The 21,618-nt window shown below is 32.1% G+C and overlaps 4 protein-coding genes across 4 annotated transcripts; all 4 read left to right on the top strand.

The window, feature by feature from the left end:
• The first annotated feature begins 1,515 nt into the window (after window positions 1-1,515).
• Window positions 1,516-4,531, top strand: LOC103829451 (rac-like GTP-binding protein ARAC4). The gene is made up of 7 exons (XM_009105110.3): window positions 1,516-3,259; window positions 3,370-3,457; window positions 3,543-3,652; window positions 3,721-3,784; window positions 3,899-3,963; window positions 4,061-4,126; window positions 4,203-4,531. Exons 1-7 carry the CDS (start codon window positions 3,161-3,163, stop codon window positions 4,302-4,304), a joined length of 594 nt encoding a protein of 197 aa, XP_009103358.2. The 5' UTR covers window positions 1,516-3,160; the 3' UTR covers window positions 4,305-4,531.
• A 237-nt stretch (window positions 4,532-4,768) lies between these two features.
• On the top strand, window positions 4,769-8,432 carry LOC103829449 (GDSL esterase/lipase At1g20120). Its single transcript, XM_009105109.3, has 5 exons — window positions 4,769-6,679; window positions 7,162-7,292; window positions 7,412-7,645; window positions 7,722-7,977; window positions 8,091-8,432. Exons 1-5 carry the CDS (start codon window positions 6,241-6,243, stop codon window positions 8,288-8,290), a joined length of 1,260 nt encoding a protein of 419 aa, XP_009103357.1. The 5' UTR covers window positions 4,769-6,240; the 3' UTR covers window positions 8,291-8,432.
• A 662-nt stretch (window positions 8,433-9,094) lies between these two features.
• APG1 (anther-specific proline-rich protein APG) lies at window positions 9,095-11,617 on the top strand. The gene is made up of 5 exons (XM_009105108.3): window positions 9,095-10,077; window positions 10,226-10,371; window positions 10,474-10,707; window positions 10,825-11,071; window positions 11,150-11,617. The coding sequence occupies exons 1-5, from the start codon at window positions 9,165-9,167 to the stop codon at window positions 11,338-11,340; spliced, it is 1,731 nt and encodes a 576-aa protein (XP_009103356.2). The 5' UTR covers window positions 9,095-9,164; the 3' UTR covers window positions 11,341-11,617.
• Window positions 11,618-11,813: 196 nt separating this feature from the next.
• Window positions 11,814-13,792, top strand: LOC103829447 (GDSL esterase/lipase At5g63170). The gene is made up of 5 exons (XM_009105107.3): window positions 11,814-12,407; window positions 12,536-12,666; window positions 12,786-13,022; window positions 13,119-13,368; window positions 13,472-13,792. The coding sequence occupies exons 1-5, from the start codon at window positions 12,164-12,166 to the stop codon at window positions 13,630-13,632; spliced, it is 1,023 nt and encodes a 340-aa protein (XP_009103355.1). The 5' UTR covers window positions 11,814-12,163; the 3' UTR covers window positions 13,633-13,792.
• The last annotated feature ends 7,826 nt before the right edge of the window (window positions 13,793-21,618 follow it).

Genomic DNA, 21,618 nt, shown 5'->3' with positions numbered 1-21,618 from the left:
AGAAATTAATTGGAAAGGATTCACAACCTTAGAAATTAATTGGAAAAGACACAACCTTCCAACATAGAACTTTTAGAAAAGACACAACTCTTTACACTTCTTTTTCAAAAGACACAACCTTTCAACATAAGTGGACTCACAACCTTTGGAATTAATTGGGATTGCTATTATTAGTAGAAAGACACAACCTTACAACATAGAACTTTTAGAAAAGACACAACCCTTTACACTAGTTTTTCAAAAGACACAACCTTTCAACATAAGTGGATTCATAACCTTAGAAATTAATTGGAAAAGACACAACCTTCCAACATAGAACTTTTAAAAAAGACACAACCCTTTACACTTCTTTTTCAAAAGACACAACCTTTCAACATAAGTGGACTCACAACCTTTGGAATTAATTGGGATTGCTATTATTAGTAGATAAAATAAGTAAATAGTATTTTATTATAGTAAACAATGTCACACCAAATTTGGTGTGAAATTATAGTGTTACACTAAAATGGTGTGATTTTTAGTATTGGGTTAGAGAAGGTTTTGGTGTCTTTTTCTTTTTTTTTTACAACGAAAGACTATTATATTACTCAAACTTGAGGTAGTCTGGATAACCAGACCGGAATAAAACAACCAATATAATAAAGCTCTCTATGGAAAGACTTTACCATCCTAGCTAAAAAGTCTGAAATCTGATTTTGCGCTCGTGCAATATGAGTAATATTGAAGTCCGGAAAGCATATTTGCAGTCTCTATCCTTTCAAATTATGTCGCAAAACTTGGCCAAGCATGGGGCTCCTTAATCATGGAGATCAAATCCTTGCAGTCCGTTCTGAAGCTTTGACATGATGAGTACTGAAGCATACTCTACATCGCCCATCTCAGTGCTTCTACTTCTGAATGCATGGCAGACTCTCGCCGAATATAATTTCGTGTTCCCATAAGTTGAACCTTCCCGAAGCTGTTCATCCAAACCCTTCACACCCGCGGAACGGTGCTGTAGATGTCCATGTCTCATCTATCATACATATATTACCCAAGCTTAAGACTTGAGGTTCGTCAATACTATGGTCTTGTGGAGTTGATGGCACCATCTCGTTTGCATTGACGAGGCGTGACACTCACTTTCTGCATAGAAAACTAGCTCCAAAGGATTTTTGTCTATCCCCCTAAAAAGTTTATCATTTCTGGTCTTCCAATGTACCAGATTATCCAGGGATAAGAATCTCTGTCTAAATATGACTCGACAATGTTATTTTTTCTCCATAAGAGATAATCCATATTAGCATAGATACTCGGGAGATGGAAGATATTTGGGCTTGTTGGCGTCGCTGATAAGGTCCAAACTTGTAGAGTTGATGGGCATTCAAAAATTATATGAGTAACATATTCTTCTGGTTTTCCACATTGTGGGCAATAGTTATCGCATCTCATGTTACGCCTTATCAGATTCTTTTTTTACTGCCACATGAACTGTTATCAATTGCCATATAAGATGACATATCTTCTGTGGGGATTTTATCGTCCAAGCAAATGTTTGAAACTTCGTTATACTGGGCTCGAGTACTTCCTTCTCATCCTCAACCTTCAAAACTTGCGAGCTACCCAATATCTTTATTAAACCGTGTACTGGCCATTCTTAGTGCAGAATGTGTCGTGGCAATGATTTGAGCTTATGGCCAAATTCCTTATGAAAAGTATATTTTCAGGGGCAACATAATCTTTCAGTAACCAACATCCCATTCCTGTGATTCCTGATTAATAAGGTCATTGACTCTCATGTTCGGATGCAAAACTGGAGCTAAGAGGCAAACCGGCCTAGCTGGCATTGTAGGATCCAAAGATCTTGAAAATGTTTTGGTGTCAAAATCACACTAAAATATAGTTTATGATTTCCATCATTATGGTTATTAATTCAATGATAATATTTTCAAATATAATAGTTGAGTTTGAGTTAGTTAATAAAGAAAAGTGGGATGGTTAATTACTGGTTGGTGAATAGTTGGTAGGAATGGTATGTGTAGTAATCTTAAATTCTCCGATATAATGATTTGGTGAACTTCATATCTTTCCCAATTTCTCGTTTATTCTCTTTGTTTAGTTCCACAATCACTTCCTATAATCTCTGAGTTGTAAAATACATTCTATCTCCGCACCTGCATGCATACAATCAGTTTCAAAGAATGAGTGGTTTAAACAAACAAATATTATTATTATACGAATGTTTGGAAATACAAACTGCATTTTCCAAATATACAAGACTTTTTCTTTGTTAGCAAATATAGACTTTTTGTAACACAATGTGATTGGATTGATCATAGTTAAAAGTCAATAGACATACTACTAAGTACTAACTATGATTCATGAATTTAAAAACGAAGCTACCAACTGGTGTGATTATGATTCTGTGATGGGGCACTCAGTGACGTGGTGGATCGTTATTGTTTGGTTTACTTAGAATTGGGCACGTCCCTTTGGACTCTCGTCGCCTATGTTTCCTAATCCGTAGGTAACTGATGAGGAAAATCAAGAGAAGAAAGAAAGTAATTTGATATTTCGGAATCGTGCCGTAACACTATGCGGCACGTTCTTGATGATGATGATATTTGCCAAATCCGATGTGCCTCTCCATATTTTGCTATACTTACTATAGTTATAAACTTATAGAAATAAACCATAAAGTCTCTCGTACGTAATTTTATTTGATTTTTTTTTTGCAATACTATGAACTCTGTAGACTGTAGTAAATGTATTTAATATAAACACATTTGTGACATTTGCATTTTTCTTGTTTTCATAAAACCAACAGATAGATCCTTCCTCTCATTCAAAATTCAAATCCGCGAAAATAAAGAAAGAAAGAAAAAGAGATTTTCAAATTTTGATAATAAAAAATACGTGTTGAATAAATAAATAAAAAGTATTATACGGGAGGTGGGAGCTGTAACATAGTTGTATTGAAGTATCAATCATCTCAAAGTCATCAATCAACCGCCACATTAAGCATCTTCCTTTCTTCTCTGCTATATTTTTTTTGGTGGCTTCTCAAATTCACAAGCTTACGACTTCGATTCTAGTTATAGAGTGCGATACACAGGCTTTGCTTATTAGGAATGATTTGAGGAATAAGCACGAAAAAGGGAATTTATACGATCCGGCGGAGATGAGCGCGTCAAGGTTCATAAAGTGTGTTACGGTCGGAGATGGTGCTGTCGGAAAAACCTGCATGCTGATTTCTTACACCAGCAACACTTTCCCTACTGTAATTTCTATTTTCTTTTTCTTTTTCTAATTTATTTATGGCCAAATCATTAACCATGAAGCTCGTGTGGACGATCTAACATAAAACCTGTGAACTGGTGAATCTCTCAGGACTATGTTCCAACCGTTTTCGACAACTTCAGTGCTAATGTGGTTGTTGATGGCAACACTGTAAATCTTGGCTTGTGGGACACAGCCGGTAAGTAACAAATCTTTCTTCTTTAAACCGGTTCCACCGTTTTGGAACATTCGGTCTTCACTTGTTTTTTTTTTTTTGAAAACAGGTCAAGAAGACTACAACAGGTTAAGACCTCTGAGTTACCGTGGAGCAGATGTATTCCTTCTTGCTTTTTCCCTCATCAGCAAGGCTAGCTACGAGAATATCGCCAAGAAGGTTTTGCCTCTTCTATATAACTTATGATGAGTATAAAAAGTCTAATTTGATTTTGTTATCTCTCTCAGTGGATTCCGGAGCTCAGGCATTATGCTCCTGGTGTTCCCATTATCCTCGTTGGTACAAAACTTGGTATCCACACTCTTTCCTTCTTGAACTCATCATGCTATCTTTGGTCATCTTCATAGCTTTTTACAGAGTTTTGTATGGCCATGTGAGATTGTGAATTTTTTTTGGGATTTGCAGATCTTCGAGATGACAAGCAATTCTTCATAGATCATCCAGGTGCAGTTCCTATTACTACAAACCAGGTACTTGATTCTTGTAATATGGTGTATATGGTTGTTATTAGTCTCCGCCATGATGATCACTTTGTGATGAAACATGGTTCTATTGTTGTTAATGCAGGGAGAGGAACTGAAGAAACTGATTGGCTCTGCTGTCTACATTGAATGTAGTTCAAAGACTCAGCAGGTAGATATAAAAATATTGCTTGTACTGCTTCTTATTATTTGCGTACTATGAGGCTTAAGTTTGTTGGATTCTACAGAATGTGAAGGCAGTGTTTGATGCAGCCATAAAAGTGGTTCTTCAGCCACCAAAGCAGAAGAAGACTAAGACAAAGAACAAGAACCGTTGTGCCTTCTTGTGATTATAATATATGACAATTACGATAGTGAAGAGAGACATTTCGAGTTAGCTTTTTGTATAGTTGCTTAAATCAAAGCTGTGTTGTTGTATCTTTTGAGTTCAAAGTGTGTACTACTCTTTGCTATGTAGACATGGGATCATTCTGTATTGACATACGAGTCTAATTAATATGGCAATATTTTTGTTTATGCTTTCAAGCTGTTGTATATGCAAGTGATTTGGTTGAGATATGATATGAACCATCTCGTGCTGTCAGATCGAAACTATAACTAGAGCCAACTTCGTTGGTGTCATAAACTCATTGATGTCAATGAGCACAAGTAATAGTACAAGATTAGAGTCAGAGATCAGTCAAGTATTATTGATACTTGTGTTTGTTACAATCAGTGGAACTGTACAAGCTAAGGCCTAAGGCTATAAAGCTGAGGAAGAACAAAACAATTATGGGGACAGGCCTAAAACAGGACTGTGTATGGCAATGAAAAAATCTCCACTTCAGGCAAATACTGGGGTCTAGGGAAACATGAATCTCCCGACTTCTTCATTTTAGATACCATGTCTTCATTCATACAAGACTTGACAGGAGCCTTCTTTTGCCGAAGAAGCCAGCCATCACTGCTGTTATCATCTTCCTCCATCGAAATGCAGGGAAGACCCAGGTTCCTATCTCAGGATCAGAGACCATAGAGTGCGGGGTTTGCCAAAATCCTTTCCTTGTTTTAGCGCGCATTGATCATCATCTTACCCGCTTTCTTTGTTGGTTGACAGGATGACATATATTATCAGTTAAATGTATGAGATTTGATCATTTCTTATTGAATTGTGTTTGATTACAACGAAATAAGTTGTTGGTCGTGTCTCATGTGGGTGTTGCTTCCCCTTTGTGTTGTGTATATGAAAGTCTTTCGGGTGATGAACAGTCTTGTTTCTCTCTGATGACTGATTGTTTGTTTAAATGTCTGACCATTTAGATTCTCCGAGAGATATAAATTACATTATGATTTCATTGTGTTCATGTGAGAGCTAGATATAAACTGGGAAACTTGCCCTTTTTATGGTCGTATAGTATAACATTTATATATCTATACGAGCTGATCCTTAGTGTAATGCATATATTTTGCTACTTATTAATGATTATGGTCATGTCACCATTGAAATGAATTAAGTGCAACATAGAGTCCATAACTCTGACAACAGCAATAACAACAAAGGTCTACAACACCCATTTATAGTTTTATACCATGGCCTTTAGCGTTTTGAGTTTGCTAGTCAAGGATATACGTTTAAACGCAACAGTCCAACGTAATTGACATATCTAACTAATCGGGTTTCACGTTTGTATGCAAACATGCCATCTTCCTCTCTTGTATCATATTATGTGCAGTTGTACTATAGTCATGACTCACGTCTATAACATGCGTGCGAGAAATGGGGGTAAATAGAATATTCAAAGGTATTATAAAACTTCAACAAACTCAGTATTCTTTTCGATACTTCTTCTTCTTCTTCTTCCTCGAGCTCATGTTTGTGTGATCACTTGTTATTTTCGATACTTCTTCCTAGCTCGAGCCCGTGTTTTTTTGATCACTTGTTCGAGTTGTTATAAATAATAAATGGAAGCATGTTCTATTTTCTTACTTTCTTTGGATAGAAACAATGTTGAAGTAGTGTATATAAAATAATGCAAAACGAGAGTGAGACTAGTGATGAATTACGTAATATCAGGAAAGTTCGGAATGTGTGAATGAGAAGAAGCCATAGAAGACAAGTTTCTTCTTCTTGTAACCATCAAAACCGCATGCTTGTGTCCGCAATTTATTTTTATCTGAATAGAGACACTTATACTATTTCTTTTTGTCTTACACTCCTTTATATTCCGGAGCTTCGTAACAAGTTCTTTTTTTTCCTTATCAGACGTGTAAGAACATATAACCAATATGATGAAATATAATGTTGTTTCGCCTTCGTGTTCCAAACTATTCCGATGTGTTTTGTTCCTCCCACTCTTTTTTATCTTCTTCGTTGCCTCAGCTAGACACTTAGAGCAAGTTCCTGAGCCGAGTCCAAGGCCAGCCCCGGTTCCACAACCGAGTCCAAAGCCGAAGCCATCTCCAAGTCCAGGGCCAACCCCGGCTCCAGAGCCAAAGCCATGTCCATGTCCAAGTCCAGGGCCAGCTCCGACACCCTCGCTCCCTAGGCCACGCAACACGACGTTTCCTGCGATCTTTGCATTTGGGGATTCAATTGTAGACACAGGAAATAACGATTACATTTCAACATTAGTCAAAGCTAATTTTCCCCCCTATGGCATGAATTTTCCACACGGACTTCCCACCGGTAGATTTTGCAATGGCAAGATCCCTGCTGATTTTATAGGTGACTTTGCCTTTACTTTTAGTACATTTTTGCATTAAGTTTTTTTTTCAAATTAATCATAATTAACATTTTTTTTTACAATATATGAATTTTCACCCTTAAGTTTGAAAAAGATGCAACAAAATAAAAGTTGAAAAAAATCCATAGAAAAATATTTAACAAAGACGCTTAGTAAACAAAGAAAATCATAACTAATGATTGCCACTCGCACAGTAACGACGACCCTATTTGCCTATTACATTAACTTTGTTCCATTTCATATCTTAAATTTTTGGATTGGTTTAATTGGTCTAAAAATAGAAATTATTAATACATAAACTTATACGTAAAATATTATCATCATAACTACGTAAGATCATTCTCAAAAAAAAAAAACTACATAAGATGGCATCGCGTCAGCTTAAGAATGAATATTTTTTTTTTGTATTTTCAGTGGAAACATTCTTACTAAAATTGATCTTTTTTGGTCTTTACTTTCGCAGCGGAATTTTTAGGAGTAAAACCAACTTTACCGCCATACTTGAAGCCAGGGCTAACCCAAGAAGATCTCATTACTGGTGTATCATTTGCTTCGGGTGGTTCTGGCTTCGATCCTTTGACACCTATCGTTGTAGTAATAACATCGGACTATCCTTCGCCGTTCGAATTACCTTTCCTTAATTAATTAATTTTAAAACCTAATTTCATTTGATAACATTTTTGTTTTCATGTGTTACCAATGTTATACCTAAGAGCGCAATACCGATGTCAAACCAGTTGACATATTTTCAAGAATATATAGAGAAAGTAAAAGGCTTTGTGGGAAAAGAGAAAGCTGAGCACATAATATCCAAAAGTCTAGCCATTGTGATTGCGGGTAGCGATGATCTAGCTAACACATACTATGGTACACATGCAGAAGAATTATTATATGACATCGATGCATATACCTCTTATATGGCTAGCTCTGCTTCAAGTTTCGCTATGGTATGTTGAAATTTGAAAATTATATGAGCCAGATAAAGTAAAACCTGATGAACATAGAGTGATCAAAATTTGGCAGCAACTATATGAATCTGGAGCAAGAAAGATAGGATTCATTGGTGTTTCGCCAATCGGGTGTATACCGATACAAAGAACCGCAAGAGGGGGACTTAAGAGAAAGTGTTTTGATGAAATAAACGTTGCAGCTCAGCTTTTCAATACCAAACTCTCAAGAAGTTTGCATTCAGTGGCCGAGACCTTGAAAAACGCCACTTTGGTGTATATTGATATCTACTCTCTCTTCGCTCATATGATCCAAAACCCCAAAGAATATGGTAACTACTGTTTTTTTTTTTGAATGAAAGAATGAAAAAGGTGGTAACTACTGTTGTGTGTGAATGAGCTTAAGACTATTATTTTTTTTTCATTTTTGGGGGGAATTTTGCAGGATTTGATGAGATTGATAGAGGATGTTGCGGGACAGGGATGGTCGAATTAGGCCCGCTTTGCAACCAATTTACATCACTTCTTTGCAGCAATGTATCTTCTTATATGTTTTGGGACAGTTACCATCCAACGGAAAGAGCTTATAGAATTTTAACCAAAAAGTTTGTAGAGACTGACATGAGCCCTTTTTATGACAAATAAATGTAGATTTAAGATGTGTCCGTTGATGATATAATTTGGCTAAATAAAAGCTGTAACTCATTTGGTTTAATGTATTTTTTGGAACATTAGTTGGTATAATGTTTTAGTTCCTGACTATGGTATGATACGTATAATATTAACATGGAACAAGGAATTAAAAAAAGATGAGTGCTTAATTTATAGGGCAACTTTTATTATGGGATGATGGGAAAAATATCATTGAAACTTTTTCCTCTTTGAAAATATAGAAGCTGCGCTAATTAAATAATCAAATGTAAAAATGATGTTGAATTTCTTCTAACGACCTACGCTTTTTGTTTATGTGATGATTCAATTCAATAAACATAATCCATTATCCTTCTTGTTTCACTTAATCGAATTACAAAGAGATAAGATGGATCGGCTGAAATAGAATTATAACTAAAGGTTAAAATCATATTAAAAGGCCAACAATCTTTAAAATGGCCAACCCAATCATATACATTATTGATTCTAAGTTGTGTCTTGTGTGGGAAACTGACTAGTATATTACATAGCCATAACCCTAACTCCAAAAATCAAATTAACTGATGATATCTTTTGGGTTTAATCTCTAGATACTGAAGATACTTAAGCGAGAGTTAGGTTCCGAGAAGTCACGAAAGATACTTGAGAGAAGTTAAGTTCCGACTAGAAATGGAATATAATGAAGGTCTCAAAATGTGTGATGAGAAGCCGTGTCACACAAGCATCTTCAACACGGCCACATAAATTGCATGCCCTAGTTTACGTAATGCATATATATACATAGGCACACGCAGATTGATATTCATATTGACATGACGGTTGAAATCGCTTGAGTGGAAGTTGTCTTACTACTACTCGTAGTAAAAGCATGAAGCAATCTTCTATGGTCCATTCTTGTTCGATGCTATTTCGTTTTGTTGTCTTTCTCATATCCTTTTGTATCTTCTTTGCGACAACGTCCCATGCCCAAGTAGTCCACCGACGGCTCTGGCCGTGGCCATCAATACCTTGGCCATCAATGCCTTGGCCGTATCCATGGCCAATGGAACCACCAGAATCTGGCCCACCACCAGGCCCATCACCAAATCCTGGTCCACCATCTGGCCCATCTCAACGCCCACCATTACCACCTAAGCCGCAACCAAAGCCATCACCAGCGCCTGGTCCATCGGCATGTCCACCAATACCACCTAAGCCTCAACCAAAACCACCACCAGCCCCTGGTCCATCTCAATGCCCACCACCTAAGCCGCAACCAAAGCCACCACCACCGCCTGGTCCATCGGCATGTCCACCTAAGCCTCAACCAAAGCCACCACCACCGCCTGGTCCATCGGCATGTCCACCAATACCACCTAAGCCTCAGCCAAAGCCACCACCAGCACCTGCCCCAACTCCATGCCCACCTCAACCACCAAAGCCGCAACCAAAGCCACCACCAACACCTGCTCCATCACCAAAGCCAGGCCCATCACCGCCACCACCGCCACCACCTAGTCCAGCTCCGAAACCTGTACCACCACCTGCCCCGTCGCCAAAACCTAGCCCACCTGCTCCATCGCCAAAACCAAAACCTAGCCCACCTGCCCCATTACCACCTAAGCCAGAAAACAAAACTATACCGGCCGTGTTTTTCTTCGGGGATTCGATATTTGACACAGGGAATAACAATAATTTAAAGTCAAAGATAAAAAGTAACTATCGTCCCTATGGTATGGATTTTCCTTCCAGAGTAGCCACCGGTAGATTCAGCAACGGAAAGGTCGCTTCTGATTATATATGTTCGTACTCCCTCTCTCCCAAACTTCCACCTTCATCTTCTTTTGCGCCAAAATTTGGCCCAATGTGTCTTTTTTTTTTGAAATTGACTTAACTCTTTTTTAAGTATTTCCTCTAAGTACTTTTCTCATTGTTTCGTGCTTCCACTAGCTACATATTTGGGAGTAAAAGAAATAGTACCCGCATATTTAGACCAGAAGCTACAACAAAACCAATTACAACGAAGCGATCTACTTACGGGCGTCTCTTTTGCTTCGGGTGGTGCTGGCTTCGATCCTGAAACATCTGAATCAGTGGTAAATTAAGATCAAATTGACAATCCCTTAGATTATTTTTTATTGTTGCAACGTTAATTATTATTAATACACTGACTTATCATTTTAAATTATTTAAATCAGGAGGTTATACCAATGTTGGACCAATTGTCATATTTTCAAGACTACATAAAGAGAGTAAAGAAGCTAGTAGGAAAAAAAGAGGCTAAACGAATAGTGTCCAAAGGAGTAGCCATTGTGGTCGCAGGAGGCACCGATCTGATTTATACATATTTTGGAATTGGTGCTCAACACCTTAAAACTGACATCGACTCTTACACCACCAGCATGGCTGACTCTGCTGCCAGTTTCGTTTTGGTACATATTATATTATCGAAAACACATAACGATTTAAATTAGTCCAAAAAAGAAAACTCATACGATGTTATTTTTTTTAATCAAAAAACAATAATTTACATGCAAATATTTGGGCAGCAACTGTATGGATATGGAGCAAGACGTATAGGAGTGATCGGAACACCACCGCTTGGTTGTACACCATCACAAAGGGTTAAGGACAAAAAAATTTGTGATGAAGAGATAAATTATGCTGCTCAGCTTTTTAATTCTAAGCTCGCTATTATTTTGAGTCAACTGTCGGAAACCCTACGAAATTCTACATTGGTTTACATGGACATCTACTCTATCTTCAGTAAAATTCTAGAAAGCCCTGCGCACTATGGTAATTATTATTGTATTATTCATATATGCTGATTATCATATATCATCATATGAATTTGAAAAACATATTTGCATGCAGGATTTGAGGAGGTAAAGAAACCGTGCTGCAAAATCGGATTAACGGGAGGAGGTGTATTCTGCAAAAAGAAGACATCAAAAATTTGTCCCAATACATCGTCTTATTTGTTCTGGGACGGTGCCCACCCCACTGAGAGAGCTTTTGAAACCTTAAACAAAAAACTTGTTAAAAAATACCTCCGTTATATCTGATTAATAACTATCTTTATTACATTATTAATGTCACCAAAAGGAAAACTTTTGCAACGTATTATAATGTAGGCATGAGCGGTTTCTGCGACTAATAATGCAAACAACATTTGAGATAGTCATGTAAGCCTTTGTTTTGTATCAAACGTGAGGAGTGTTCCTCACCGAGCCAGTCATGTTTATCTAAGATTTGCACTAGATTATTATGTAAGAAAAAAGATCTACACTATATTTTTATAAAGTATTTGAAATCTGCATGGAATAACAGAAAATGTTAAAATCTTATAGTTATAATTTACAAGAGATCCAAGACCACTATAACTTAAAAACATTAGATTATTGAGTCCCTAGATTATTGTTGGATTTAATTTTTTTAAAATTTATAATTGAATTACACCCTCTATCATTCATTTAAGTGTCGTTTGTATAGGCTCTAGTGAATAAATATAAAATTGCTGCTTTGAAGTAATCAAGTTGAATATAGAACATGAATGATAACCACATTAATATGATTAAATCTACACATTTGTGTAGGGTAAATCACTCTGATAATTCAATGCAAATGTGTGGTAAGACCTGATTTGTTAGGTTTACTAAATATACATTCAGTCTAATGATAGAAATGGGGAGTGTTCATTTAACCACAAAATAAATAAGTTTCATACCATTATTTGAGGGACTCGATTAACTCTCTCAGCCCTTCACTTGTGTATAAATCTATGTAAACCGATAATGTAAAAATTAAAACGAAAAACATAAAATTACAGCCAGAAAAAAAAACAAAGAAAAAAACATAAAAACGTACTTAATTAGCAATCTCTTTGAGATGGATTGTATAGCCACAAAGTTTCTAGTAGTATTGTTATCTTTATGGCTTTCATGTATTCATGCTATACAAACTGGAAGATTTCCAGCGATTCTTGCATTTGGAGATTCGATTCTCGATACTGGTAACAACAATAAGCTAATGACAGTGTCGAAGAGCAATTTTTTGCCATACGGACGCAATTTTCCTTATCATATACCTACTGGAAGATTCGGGAATGGAAGAGTACTATCGGATTTAGTTGGTATATTGTTCTTTATCCAACTCATAATCAAACAAATTTTAAAATATTATTTGACAATGGAGTATAAACTAACAGTTACATATAGCTACATTCTAAAAAATGAAATGTCATGATATGTGTATATGTAGCCGAGGGTTTAGGGATAAAGAATCTTGTACCTGCTTTCCGTAGCTCATTTCTTAAAAGTAGTGACCTTCCTACCGGAGTTTGCTTTGCGTCTGGTGGTTCAGGGTTAGACAAATTCACTGCATCTATACAGGTAATTAAATAAAAACATAATAGTTATTACCTTCATTAAGAAAAGATAATGACCCTGATTAATTTATCCTATATGGTAACGTTAGTTAAAAATAAACCCTATGTGGACTTCATTTATAGGGCGTTATATGGGTACAAGACCAGCTGAAAGACTTCCAAAGTTACATACAAAAATTAAGCCAAGAAGTTGGAGACGCCGCTAAAGTTAAAGAGATTATAGCCAATGCCGTGGTTCTAATCTCTGCTGGAAATAATGATATTGCTATCACATTTTTTGCAACTCGGGCTAAGAAATTGAGATACAATATCGAAACATACACTGATCAGCTCATAGAATGGAAAACTGCGTTCATGCAGGTATGTAAGACAATCTAAAATGTTTTGGTTATAGTTCTTGTTATTTAAATAATATTGTTAAGTTATAACTATTCTTTAATATGACAATCAATGCAGAATCTATATAATATGGGAGCGAGAAAATTTGCGGTCCTTGGAACGTTACCATTAGGATGTTTGCCAGGGGCGAGACAATTGAGCGGAGATTTGATATGTCTTCCCCATGTGAACCATGGTGCTAAGATATATAATCAAAAGGTAGCGAATTTGGTCGTAAATTTCAGACAAAGTCTCCCTGATGGCAAATTCGTCTACATCGATATGTATAACTCACTTCTTGATGTCATCGAAAATCCTAGTAAATATGGTAAATTGATCAACACTGGCTAACTATTAATACATGTGTTGGTTTCCTTGTTTTAGATATATAAAACTAAGGGTTATAGTTTAAATTTTTTAATACATTTCAGGGTTTAGAACGGCAAAACCATGCTGTTGCTCAGTGATGACTCCGATTCCATGCTTAGATTCTGGTAGCCATGTATTCTGGGACTTTGCACATCCTTCTGAAAAAGCCTACAAAGCCGTTCTACCCAATATCGTCAGTGTCATCAGCAATAAACTTGCTTAGTCACTATATTAGTGTAATTTTCTTTTTATATGTTTAGATATTAAAGCCCATGAACGGTGGTTTAAGTCTGGCACTTGCTGTTAGTACTTGTGCTCATCTCTGTGGTTTAGTTTGGCTCATGTTACCATCACTAATAAATAAATCATGGATGGTTTCATCAGGTCCGGCTCAAAAGATAGGTGGTCTTGTGCAATATTTTTTTCCCTATATTGATAGATGCTTCTAAAAGTCGGATCGATAATTTAAAAGAACTTCAAAATCTAGGACCCTAGAATAATACTCGCCGTTCTGTTTCATTTTAATTATCGTTTTAGATTTGTGCACATAGATTAATTTTTTTTTAATTTTATATATTTACTAAATAAAAATATCATTACAAATACACCTAACCATATCTCAACCAATAGAAAAATAAATTAGAATATAAAATTAATAAATTTTACATTGAAATTATAAAACAACATTTATTTTAAAACAAAATTTTTTACTATAAAACGACAATTAATCTGGAACAGGTAAATATAATGAAAAAGTGACGACCTTGTATATTTGCACCCTTAGCATCCCCCAAAACACTCCCCAAATCCCGCACTGGATTTCATTTGGCAATCAATGTGCTTATTAGATTTCTATCTATTTTTGTGTCAAAGAAAAATTAAGTGAACATCTCATTAGCTATTTTCCTTGGTTAGACGTGTATGTGTATCGAGCCATGTCTCCAAGCTAATTGAATATTCTAAGTTACTGTTTATTTGATCATCAACTCAAATGGTGGATATGTAAACCCTGAAATTTATCAAAGTTTAAAATTATAAACCCTTGGCTTTACACATATACAACAAGAAAAACAACCCATATGTATTAAGAACTAGCCAAACGTGTATATATTGTATCATCAGTTCAATCTACACGTAAGTCACAACATCTAGTATAGAGTATATCCTTGCTCCGAATAACCGGTTTTCTTTTTCATTATTTTTTTTTGTTATAAATGTCATGCATAATCTTAATAGATTGGGCGGTGAGTATCTTGACCATCAATATTACTGAATAATGTAAGAGTCACATTGCCGATAAGCCACACTAACTAGCTCAAGTAGATTTTGGTTTTCTAATTAGATCGTCTAGTCATATCCTAACACGTCAGTTCGATAACCCTGGTAATATATGCGTATTAAATTACATTGGACATATCTACTAATCTACTAATTATAGCAATCTCAATTAATTTCAAAAGTTTTGAATTCAAATTAAGTTGAAAAGTTATATTTTCATTTTAAAAGTTGTCGACTTATATATGTGTCTTTTCAACAAGCAACTCTAAAAATTATCGATTTAAATTGAAAGGACGTGACTATTCCAAAGGTTATGAATTATATTTAAGTTGAAAGGTTATGTGTTACTTTTAAAAGTTGTGATTATTTAAAATGAAAAATTGTAACTTTTCATATAAGTACCATTTCAAAAGAAGAAGTTTTAGATTGAAAAGATGTGACTATTCAAATAGATCCATTTCCTATTTAAAGTATATTCCAATATCTTTTAATTATAGTCTATTGTTTTTTTTTAATAAAAAACAATCAAACTAATATAATATTATAATATATGAAGAAGACTTGAGGATTTAACTAATACAAATATGAATAAGAGTACGACAGAGAGGAGATGGCTTGCATTGTGGTTATGCTATGTCGTGTTCGCCGCCATCCCCCTCGCCACAGACCTCACATTAGCCAAGTTATAACTTACTTCATCCTTTCTCTTCAATCAGCCCTTAATCTTTTTTCTTCACGTTGCAAAATATAGTCTTAAGTATATATATTAATATTTTTTTGTGTGAAAAACAAGCAGATTCTGCATGCTTTAGAAGGAAACGTATCACCATCACAACTTCACTAATGGATAAGACCAGGTCAAAGCAATGTATACAGCTCATATGGAGGAAGCATTGACTTAGACTCGAGCCAATACAATACAATGATGAAGTTAAGAGGTTTAGGAAAATGGCACTTGGAACTCAAGAGTATACAACCTGTGAGTATGGAATGTACCCATCGAGTTCTAGCAATGAGGTCCAAACCACACGTCAAATGGAGATGGGGAAATTTAAAACAGCCAGTTAAGGTTATAGTTAACCATCTCTTTAAATCAAGGAGTTTGCAGGTTTTTTGGATTCTTTATTTTTTAATTAACTGAAAATTGTCTAACTCTAACTGAAACTACTAAGGTATAAGCATGATGCGTTTTAAATTGTTTTTCTTTTTTTTTTTCTATAGAAGTTGTCTGATATTATTTTGAATGTTATTTTTTCATCTACTCTATTAATACAGTACCATGTCATATTGATAAATGTTATGTCTAACTATGTATTTTATTTATTTAAATAATTATTTTATCAAATTAAATTATATAAAAAAAATATGATTACAATAAACCCAAATATAAAAATTAAATTTTTGAGAAAAAATAAAACAAAAAATTTATCCGCCCTTTGGAAGGGCGGGTCATATAATCTAGTTATATTTAAGTTGAAAGGTTATGTGTTACTTTTAAAAGTTGTGATTATTTAAAATGAAAAATTGTAACTTTTCATATAAGTACCATTTCAAAAGAAGAAGTTTTAGATTGAAAAGATGTGACTATTCAAATAGATCTTTGAAAATCTATAAATAGTCTATGTCAATGCTATTCTCAAAGTAAAATTTTCACTTATCTAATAAATAGTGAAGAAAAAAAGGTTTGTACAATAATTTGGTTACAAGCTTTTAGAAGATATTGAAATAAAACGCTGTCAACAAAAAAATAGTAGAAGATTGTGTGTTTTTTTCAGTATGTCACTATTTTTTAAATATGTTACTATTACAAATGGTTGTGAAAAAAATATTTTCAGCATATGATATATTTTTTTATAATAGATTATGGTAAACTATAATTAAAGTGCTTTTTGTAGTGATGTGTCTCTTCAAAATATATTGATTCCGTTTAAAAATAATTACTTTTAATCTGAAAAGTTATGATTTCCATATCTATCTATTTTTGAAGAACTATACATGTTTATGATCTTGGAAAAGGGAATTCTCTACACCTTTTTGGTATATATAATTTCAAATTTGTGATCTTGGCTCACACGTTACAAGAAAACATCGTCAACTCCGACTACAATTAGCGATGACTTATTTCATCGGAGAGATTGTGACAGGATTGCAAGGACTTTCCGAGAACATACGAATCTTGGAAGTTTCCTATAATTCATTTTCTCAGTGTTTTCCTTTAGTGTTATGTTTCTATCATGCTGGGAATAATTTTTCTTATGATAAACAGGATTTGTTGAAATAATAGGAATCTCATTTAATGTTAATAGTTGTATTTTTCTATAAAAAACTGAGATTGTTTTTTTTTATAACATCTTACTGAGATTAGTTTTATTTTTTCAATATGCAACCATTGCAATATTTTTTTAAATAGATATAATATTTTATTAAGTGTCTTTGTGCAATTATTAGTTTTAATAGTTGTGTCTGTCATTATAAGAGTTGTGTCTTTTCATAAAAAAAAATGATATTAGTTTTGTTTTCTAACATGCAAATATTGAAAAATTATAAAAATTGCAATATTTTTTAAAATAGATATAATATTTTATTAAGTGTCTTTGTGCAATTATTAGTTTTAATAGTTGTGTCTGTCATTATAAAAGTTGTGTATTTTCATAAAAATTGATATTAGTTTTGTTTTCTAACATGCAAATATTGAAAAATTATAAAAATAGTTAAAAATATTCCAACAAGTGTTTTCTCTACATTTTTGCATTATACAATTATTGGATTTTTTTTTTAAAAAGTAGTTATAATATGTTAATAGGTGTCTTTATTAGTTTTAAGAGTTGTGTATTTTTATTAAAAGAAATAGATTAGTTTTGTGTTTTCCATTTAATGTTTAGAGTTGTGTCTTTTCATAAGAAACTGAGTTTAATTTTATTTTACTATGTAACCATTGGATTTCATTTTAAATATATAATATATTAATAAGTGTTTGGATTTTTTTTTTTTGCTCAAAAGAGTTTGGATTTTTTAAAAGATATAATATCTTAATAAGTGTTTCTGTACCATTATTAGGTTTAGAAATTGTGTCTTATCATTATAAGAGTTGTATCTTTTCATGAAAAATGAGATTAGTTTTGTTTTTCAAATGCAACTATAGGAAAAGTATAAACAATAGTTAAAAATATTCCAATAAGTTTATTTCTACATTTTTTCTAATTATGTAACTGTTGAATTTAAAAAAAAAAAGTAATTATGATATCTTCATAAATGTATTTATTAGTTTAAGCAGTTGTGTATTTTAATACCAAAATGAGATTACTTTTGTGTTTTTCAATATGCAACTAATGGAATTTTTTAAAATTTAGTTTAAATATCTTAACTGATGTATGTCTTTCTACAATTATTAGTTTTAAGACTTGTGTCTTCTCATTAGAAAAGACTAATTAATTTTTAATAAGTTTTTAAATTTCTAAATAAGTATATCTTCTTTAATTATATGTATTTTCATATGGAATAGAATGTTTTTTGTAATGATGTGTTTATTCAAATATATTGGAAAAGTAATATCTTATAATAACTATCTACTCTATCTTGAATAATATAATAGCCTTTGAACAAAACAAAATAATAATAAAATAATTTTGGATGCAAAAAAAAATATAAACTCTATCCAAATAAATGTTAAAGGTTGTGTATTTTATCTTTAAAATGTATTTTTCATCTAAAAATAACATTGGCTTAAAAGAAGTTTCAAAATATATAAATATGTATTTTTTCATCTTAACATTGTGTCTTTTTATTTTAATATTTATGTTAGTTTAAAGTTGTTTCAATGTCTAAAATTTGTCTTCTCATCCTAACTCTGTATTTCTTCATCCTAATTAAAATTTTCATGAGGTTAAAGAAAATTTTAAAAATTTACAAAAATGTATCTTTTATCCTAATAATTGTGTTGGCTAAAAAAATATTACATCAATTTAATAAATGTATTATTTATTTAGTTAATCATTATGACACATAGATATGAGAGGATTATTAACAGTTTAAGGGGGGTGTATTCAATCTAAAATTTGAGGTGATTTGATTTTTAATGAGGTTTTAGATGATTTCAATGAATTGCAGAGATTAAATTGATTTTTGTTAAACCACCCTAAAATATTATCCAAAACCATGAGATTTGAGTTTTAAATTTTTTAACTAAAAAACTCCACCAAAACACTCTAAAATCACTGGAAAACTTTAAAACTCCACAGCTTAAAATATTTTCAATAACACTGGATTTGAGAGTAGTTTATAAAATGTCATGTTTAATAACACTGGATTGTAAATGAGATTTAAAAGTTCATGTTTGAATAAAAGTGGATTTGTCATTTTGTTGCAAATCACCTAAAACTTCCAATTGAATACACCCCCTAAATGTTTTCAACCATTTAAGTGAATCATTGCAATTTTTTGATGGAACATTTTCAACTGTCTATAAAAAACATTGCAACTGTTGGTGAATATAATTTTAGTGATGAACCATTGTAATCTTTGGTGATGAACCATTGCAATTATTGGTAATTGTAACTTTTGGTGTTAACCAACTATTGCAACATTTGGTGTTAACCTACTATTGCACCATTTAGGTGATGATTGTTTTGTTAGATTCTAGATTTTGGTTTTTGGTTTTTGGATTTTGGTTTTTGGTTTTTAGTTTTTGGTTTTTGGTTTTTAGTTTTTGGTTTTTGATTTTGCAGTAGATTTTGGTTTTTTGAAAAACTTGATTGGTGGTTTTTGATTTTGGTTTTTAGTTTCTGGTTTTTGCTTTTAAAAGAAAATAAATTTTAAATATTATGAATAGTAAAATATCTATTATTGAAAAATAAAAAATAAAATACTATCATCAAAGCATATATAATTCTTATAAAAAATATTTTAAAACAAAAAAAATAACATTATCATTGTAAAATAAAATTCAAATAGTTATATTTTTTTAAAATGGTAAAAATAGATATTTATGTTATTCAAATATTTTAACATAAAACTAATAGTTAGTTTTTTAATAAAAAAATATTATGTAATAAATGCATAATAACTATAACTAACAAATTTAATTAACTTAATGTAAATTTTATAGTATAAATTATTATTTAAACAATTATAAAATTAATCTACCTAAAAATTGTTTTATACAATTATAAATAGTACTAAATATTACCACAGAAAATAGTTACTTTTTAAAAAATAAGCTAAACCAGATTTTAAATATATTTTTGAGAAGTGTAAAAAAATTTCATAATTAAAATATTATAAAAATATTTAATTAACTTTTCCTTGGATTTTAAAATAAAATAAAAAGTAAATTTAGAGATAATATTATTTGTAAATCATTTGTTGATGTGTTTTTTTTTAAATTTTAGATGTGATTCTTTTATATATAAAATAATTAATGTATTGCAAAATAATAAAAACTGTCGTAGCACTTGGGAAAACCTATAAAATGTGGATTATGGTTTTTATGTACAAAATGATTAAAGAATTGAAAATCTGGTTTCCCTAAAAAATAGGAAATCTACTTTGCTTCAATCTTGATTGGGTGAAAACTAGATTTTGGAAAAACTAAAACTAAAAACTACTCTAGAATCTACAAACAATCTACTCTAGAATATAATAAATTGTGGTTGACTAATCATAACAAAAAATCACAATAATTTTATAAGTTTTTTCATTATAAGAGTTGGGTATTTCATTAAAATTGAGATTATAATATCTTAATAAGTGTTTTTATTAGTTTTAAAAGTTTTAACTTCTCATTATAAGAGTTTTGTCTTTTCGTAAAATATTGAGATTAGTTTTGTGTTTTTCCAAAATATTACTATTGGAACAAAAAATCTAAAAGTAGTTAAAAATATCTCAATTCATAAGTAGTTTTAAGAGTTGTGTCTTCCCATTATAAAATGGGGAAATTGCCACAAATAGCATATTCATAGTACCACTTTTAATGTTTACACTAACCACTTTTACTCTCACTTTTAATGAAGTGTAAAAGACAATTATACCTTTAGGGTTAACTAATCTAGACTTATAGTTTAGAGTTGAGAGGTGGGTACGATTTTTGGAATGTGAAATTTAAGATTCTAATAAATATATAAATAAATTATAAATACTTAAAAATATGTATAAAAAACTTTAAAAACTAGTTTCAAACATAATTTTCGTCTTTCAAAAAGAAATTTGAAAAAAAAAATTCGAAAAAAAAAAATTCGAAAAAACTTCCCAAAAAAAATTTATAAAAAGTTCGAATTTAAAAAGTATAATTCGAGAACTTTTTTTTTCTTATTTTTTTCTTATTTTTTTTATTTTATTTATTTATTTTTTATTTATTTTTTAATTTTAATTTTATTTAAATGATGATTTATTATATATATAATAACAAGGGCATAAGAGTCTTTTGCCATTGAATGAAAAATGTATTTTTGAAAATGTTTCTTTAGTGGTGATAAAAATGAAAAGTGGTACCATGAAAGTGGTAAACATGTAATTTCTCCTATAAAATGTCAATTTATTCTTAATAAGTTGTTTAGATATCTCAATCAATGTTTCTTCTATAATATGTTTCTTTTCATATGCAATAAATTTTTGAGTATTATTAATAAAATAATAAAGTTGCATAAAATATAATTTTGTAACACATCTATTTCCTCAAAAATTAACAACTATAAACAGTTTTGTAAAAAACAATATTGGATAAAATTTGAAAATGACCCTTTTTATCAAGATTTATATACATTTTTTTGGGGGGGGGATGTACGTGGGATTTAGTTATGAAAGACATTCAGAAGGCTTTGGAGGACATTCAGTGTGATAATACCAAGACATATGAGGAGGTGCTAGAAGTTTCTAGGAAGTTAAAAGAAGCTTATAGGGATGAAGAATTATACTGGGAACAAAAAAGTCGAACGAC

Source organism: Brassica rapa, chromosome A07, assembly GCF_000309985.2.
Source record: "Brassica rapa cultivar Chiifu-401-42 chromosome A07, CAAS_Brap_v3.01, whole genome shotgun sequence".
Lineage (NCBI taxonomy): Eukaryota > Viridiplantae > Streptophyta > Magnoliopsida > Brassicales > Brassicaceae > Brassica > Brassica rapa.
Note: the sequence above shows the minus strand (reverse complement) of the source record. Positions and strands in the feature narration are given on the sequence as shown.